A 6,000-nucleotide genomic window follows, 5' to 3' on the forward strand; every position below is an offset into this window, starting at 1 on the left:
ATATACCCCCCTAAATCGTACATACTGGACCTTTAAATAATATGAAATTTAAACGACTGCATAGCTAATATTCTGCACAGGCTGCAGGACATAACCCTTCTTTACTCATTTATTCCAGCTCCCAGGAGTGGAGGCCTGCGTCAGGTACTCTTTCCGTTACGGACGCAACCCTCTTGTGGAGTTGCCTCTCATATTCAATCCAGCCGGCTGTGCGCGCGCCCAGCCGAGAACCAGCTCCTCCTACACTTCACTGGTGATAAGGTAACTTTGAGTACAGCTGATATTGTCTGTATGTTGTCTCCAATCAAAACAACAGCATCATTTAATTTTCATTGTTTTAAAAATGATATTTTTGTTACTCCTCCCTAAAGGCCGCAACCACAGGCTGTATCCAGCAGCAGTGCCAGGTCGAACCAGAATGTGGCCCAGGGAGAGGGTGGCGCCCCCCATAGCAAGCCTCCAGTAGTGCACCCCAGGTCTTCTCAGTACCGCTGGATGAAGAGTGAGTGGAGAGCCAATGTCTATCTGGCCCGCTCCCGCATCCAGGTCAGTGTTATATAGATATTTGATTTACCTCTCCGCTTTGAGACTGTGGAAAGACTGAACTTGTGTGTTGGGTTCACAGGGCCTGGGGCTGTGTGCTGCTCGAGACATTGAAAAACAAACTATGGTGATCGAGTACAATGGAACCGTCCTCCGAAATGAGGTTGCCATCAGCAAGGAGAAGATCTACAGATCTCAGGTATTCTTCTATTTTTAATACTTTCTTAGCTGAAATTCAGTTTGTCTAAAGTTACTCTTTCCAGAAAAAAACAGAAAGTAAATTCTTTTCTCTCCCGCACAGAACCGAGAAGTGTTCATGTTCCGCATCGACAGCGAACATGTTGTGGATGCCACCCGAACTGGAGGGTTAGCAAGGTACTGTGAGATTTCATTGGTGGTTGCGACATTTTTGTAAACGTGTAAGGAGAAGAGAATTACACCTTTCATGGTCCTGCAGCTCCAAATGTGCCACAGTTCAGTTCTTGTGTATTAAAACTGTTTTTCAAGGTGATGCCCTCCATTCATTCTGCTACGCCAGTATTGCTTTCCAGTGCTGCTCCTGGAGGCACAAATTAAAAGCGTTATGCAAGTAATTTTAAAGACGTCGCTTTTGCCATACCTGAATTTGTATATACAGCACGTGGCATCAATTTTAACTGCTTTTTAAAAACTTTGGGTATTTGGAGTGCTATGTATTAAAAGGGGAGAAACACAATTTGACAGGAAACATTTTTCAACATCCACCTGTATTTGCTTAATGCCCATTTTCTCGTTGCTTTTACACATTAAGATCCCGCAGTGAGTCTAACCCTTGGATCCCACAGGGCGCAGCTGCAACATGTTCCAGTAGAAAATTTCAATTAAAGTGGTATTTTAAATGTCTTAAATTTAACGTGTTTATACCTGTAATCATCTTACATGGTACAAGGTAGATTTATCAGTCATTTTTTAAACATAGTGTACAAAAAGAAAAGAAAATTTGTCTTTGATGTTGTCCTAAAAACAGATCTATATTTTAAAACGTTTTAATCTAGTTAAAGGGGCTCTGTGCGACATGTCTTTCCAGTCGTGCGCAGAACGTTGTGTGATATGTAAAAAATCTTTTTATTTCATTGTGTTTTTCAGATATATCAACCACTCTTGTGCCCCGAACTGCGTTGCTGAGGTGGTCACATTTGAGAGGGGTTACAAAATCATCATCAGCTCCAATCGCAGAGTTGAAAAAGGAGAGGAGGTGAATATCTCTTCTTTTCTTTAATCAGATACTTACACAGTTGTATGAATTTAGGTCTCAAAAAAAGAATGAATTGTGATATTTAGAAACTAGGGGTGAGAATCACCAGAGGCACCAGTATACAATATTATCACAATGCATAAGTCACAATACAGTATTATTGCGATTCCAACATATTGTGATATGCAATATGACTATCGCCATAAAATACATTGTGATATTTTTCTGTTTATTAACTTTTTTTTTAACTGCGACCTCAATTGTAAACTTTGCATCTAATAAGATAAAGTTTTCAGTCTTTTCATTTCACATTAGTCACTTTTGTTGCAGCAAAATTTATCTGGTGGACTGGAAAATAGTTGATTATATTATTCTAGTAGGCTATCAAAAGTTAAATTCTTATTTCTAATTGATAATTTGTACATTAAAAAATTGGCACTTGGCTTCCCTGTAACGATACATTATTGCCACACAAAAATATCACGGTACTACGCTACATCGATTTTTTTTCCCTTATCAGAAACTGATGTTTCCCTCTCTGTTTTCCAGCTGTGTTTCGACTACCAGTTTGACGCTGTGGAGGGTCAGCAAAAGATCGCCTGCCACTGTGGAGCTCCTGAATGCAGGAAGTGGATTAACTGAGGAAAACACAAAAAAAAAACCCCACGACAAACCTAAAAGCATTCCTTGCTATCATGTGTGGATGATGTGATCTCTGCACAGAGGAAAAAAAAGGCTTCACATTAAAGTCATTTTATGAATGAGCAGAAGGCCTGAACCCTTGGAGAGGTGAATCAATTTTTGAAATCATGGAGGAAAAAAATGGGTGGAGGAAGGGAAATGTAACACAGTAGCAGGATGTGACTCGTGCCATATGTGAGAGGCTCTGTTGTACGCGACGCCTCTGTCTGTCTGTATGTGTCTGTGCGTTTGTTTGGTGTACATGGGGTGAGGAATCCACCAGCGAATGAGAAAGCACTGTGCAGGGTGCGGCCTTATTGCTTACTAAGGGCAGGCCCTTTTGTTTCATACTGTTAATGTATACCGTATGACTAAATGTAGACATCACTGAATGAGGAATGTACAGCAATGAATATCGCGAAGGGAATATTAACTTGCACTAAAAAAAAGAAAATAAACAAAAAAACACACACACACACACACACGAAAACTTTTAAAATACTTGATTCCATGAGTCAGTTTTATCATAGGTCTCTGTCATGTGATTTGTGTGGAATTCGAGAGGTTTTGTATTTATTACTGAGTGAATGAATTTTATTCTCAACATGATGAGATTGAGTTAAAGAAGGCTAGATTGCTATTGTTTTTGAAGATTGAGGAAGACATGCTGTTACTTTTGTATAAATGTACATAAAGAAAACTATAGGAATAACCGACCAAATACTACCTTAACCTTCTTGATGTTTGGGTGTTTTTAAAATTGTTTTTGTTCTGTTTGTCATTGAAATTTATTTAAGATGGACGTTATTTCAGTTTGAGAGTATATATTATGATTATTCTGTACAGAATTTGTAATATAACCACAATAATTCACAAAGTATTTTTGTTGTATTAAAAGTAAGGTATTGTAGCGTAGTGTTTTGTGACTTACACATGCTTTGACCACTCAAAAAAAAAGAAATATTTTTGTTGACTAACGTAACGAATTATCAGTTACAGAATTTAAAAAAAAAAAAAAAAAAGACTCTTCAAATAGTAAGAGATCAGTGTGATCTGTTTGCTGTTAATCAGGTTTGATTTTAAAGAACTGTGAATTAGGTTTTGAAACCCAAAAATGACTTTTTAACTTTTTAACACAAATAGGAACACCGACATGTATTTACCTGTTTTTGTTTTTACATTGCTTTTAAAAATACGGTGCAAAACGTCTAATGATGTTGTGAGTTAGACGAACCAGTGTGTGACAGAAAGAATCGTAACGGGGAACTCTTGTTTGGAAGTGTAGGTTGTTCTACCTTTTTTTGGACAGAAATTGCATCCTCCTCAATCAGAAATATTTCTTATACTGACACTTCACAAGTCACATGCTTAGAAACGGAAGAGTTTTTGCGTGCACAATTTCAAGTCGACTGTAAAATTTTGGAGACAGTCTTAGAACTTGTAATGTATATGGCATGTATTTTTTTAACTTTCCGAAGACTCAATTGTATATATTTTCTCAATGAATGGTTGTAACAAAATTGTTTCTTGGATATTTTTCTTCTCTTGTATGATATTACATCATCCTGCCAGTGTGTTTGTGCTACATTTTCTTGGTCGTGTAGTCAGATTTTTTCTTTTTTTTTTCTTTCTTTCTTTTTTTTTGAAAATGCCTTTTGAAGTGTACAGAGTATGAGGTTTGGAGTTTGTGGAATTGAATTTAGAAACATTTACAAAAATAAACTATTTTACATGTTAGCAAGTTGTGTATGTGGGATCAATAATTGCACTTTATTTAAACTGTTAAATATAAGGAAATTATGCCATGAGAAATTTTAAATTTCCCCAACATTGGTTGTTGAAGAGTATCTCTGACTTTGTAGAAGAAGCCAAGTAAGCAAAGTATAACAATAGTTCACATTAGAAATGGTAGTTATATTTAACAGTCATTTAATAAGCAGTTTCATGTTCAGGAATACAAGCAACTAGTCATTTTCAGTCTTTCTGGCTCATGGCCACTTTATGGCTGCAACTATTGCTTATTTTTATTTTTAATTGTAGGTCTGTCTGTAAATTAGAGCTGTAATCACCTATTAAACACTGAGGAGGGACCCTTTTTTTGCAGTGTAAGAAATTATATGACATAGTAATGTCTGTGACTACAAAACAGAAAAAAAGTTAGATGAATAATATTTAGCTGGTTACATAACTATGAACTCAAGGGAGATAATTTAATTGGTTATATAAATGTCATTCCATGATATATATTTTACTGATGACTGATACATTTTCAGAGACTTCACAGCTAATCTGACCATTTTAGAGCATTTTGAAACAAAAATCTTTAATCAGGGATTCTCAAAAAACTGATGACTGAGTGATATTTTTGGAAGGCAGCAAATGATTGAGGGTCATACAGGAAAAGTGCTCTATATATTATATGTTTTTATGACCTTATGACAAACTAAGCTTTTACCAAAACTAAACAGGCAGTATTAATATAGCTTAAGTAACACTCATATTTTAGTTTTACACTTTTTATACATTTTAAAGTTATGAAACAGAGACTGTGCAGTGTGCACACAACAGTCATGTAATTTTTTCTTGATTAAGACTATGTTATTTGCACAAACCACACACAGAGCTGCAATACAGTAGTATTATTGCATACTGCAGTAGTATTAGAACTATTAGCAATAATAATTTCAATTTAAGTTTCTTTATGATTACATTTGCCAATGATTATTTCAGACTGTGGTGTTTGGTTGCCTGTCATACCATAGCAATTATTTTTCTTTATATATTTTTATCAATAAATTGTGGGGGACACTCTGAGCTTATTTGAATATTAGATTGGGATAGCCAGAATATATATTATATTTACTACCTAGCTGTAGATTCAAATGCCAATCATTATTTCCAGAGCTTAAACAGAAATATCTTGAATGTGCGTTTTCTCCAACACACAGTATACAACCCAAAAATACTACGTTCATTATCATGAAAGACTGAGAAAATCAGAAATTATTCACTTGTAAGGAGCTGGAATCAACAAATTTGGGGTATTTTTGGCTTAAAAAAAACAACTGACAAACTCAATTGACAACAATTTTAACATCTGATTAAATGTTACACAATAATTTTTTTTCTCTTTGCATCACTTCTGACCTCTCAGATTCATCTTGACGGAGGTGGAGAGTCTCAAACCCAAAGTTGCATGATCATTTTGGGTGCAAATTTAGCTGAATTGAGTTTATTCTATGTGCTTGGAGTGGATGTTTATAAAACATCCCAGGATCACCCCCGGGAGTCTCACTGCAGGTTTGACTGTGACCTAAAATATTGCTGCCTCCTGACACTTCTGATGCTGTCGGAGTAAAATGAAAATTATAGAGCATCATATATTTAGACTAGGAGAAGAATCTTAAAGAAACCTTGTCAACTTTTCTTATTTTAGTTAAGTCTGTGCATCATTAATACGTGTGTTTAATTAAATTACAACCAACCCGACACACAAATCTGATGTTAGATAATATTTTGGTAAATGAGTGCTAGTAGTTTTC

The 6,000-nt window shown here is 35.8% G+C and overlaps 1 protein-coding gene across 9 annotated transcripts in view; it reads left to right on the forward strand.

The window, feature by feature from the left end:
- kmt2cb (lysine (K)-specific methyltransferase 2Cb) overlaps window positions 1-4,195 on the forward strand; it is a 90,415-nt gene extending 86,220 nt beyond the window's left edge. For all 9 annotated transcript variants that reach the window (XM_042497366.2, XM_088085531.1, XM_088085530.1 and 6 more), the window contains 6 exons: window positions 119-261; window positions 372-546; window positions 626-742; window positions 845-918; window positions 1,669-1,777; window positions 2,327-4,195. In XM_042497366.2, coding sequence (XP_042353300.2) covers window positions 119-261; window positions 372-546; window positions 626-742; window positions 845-918; window positions 1,669-1,777; window positions 2,327-2,419 — 711 coding nt within the window. In that variant the 3' untranslated portion in view covers window positions 2,420-4,195. The remainder of the gene's footprint in view (window positions 1-118; window positions 262-371; window positions 547-625; window positions 743-844; window positions 919-1,668; window positions 1,778-2,326) is intronic.
- Window positions 4,196-6,000: the final 1,805 nt, after the last annotated feature.

Source organism: Plectropomus leopardus, chromosome 12 (genome assembly GCF_026936395.1).
Source record: "Plectropomus leopardus strain MGB_pleo_1.0 chromosome 12, ASM2693639v1, whole genome shotgun sequence".
NCBI classification, from domain to species: domain Eukaryota; kingdom Metazoa; phylum Chordata; class Actinopteri; order Perciformes; family Serranidae; genus Plectropomus; species Plectropomus leopardus.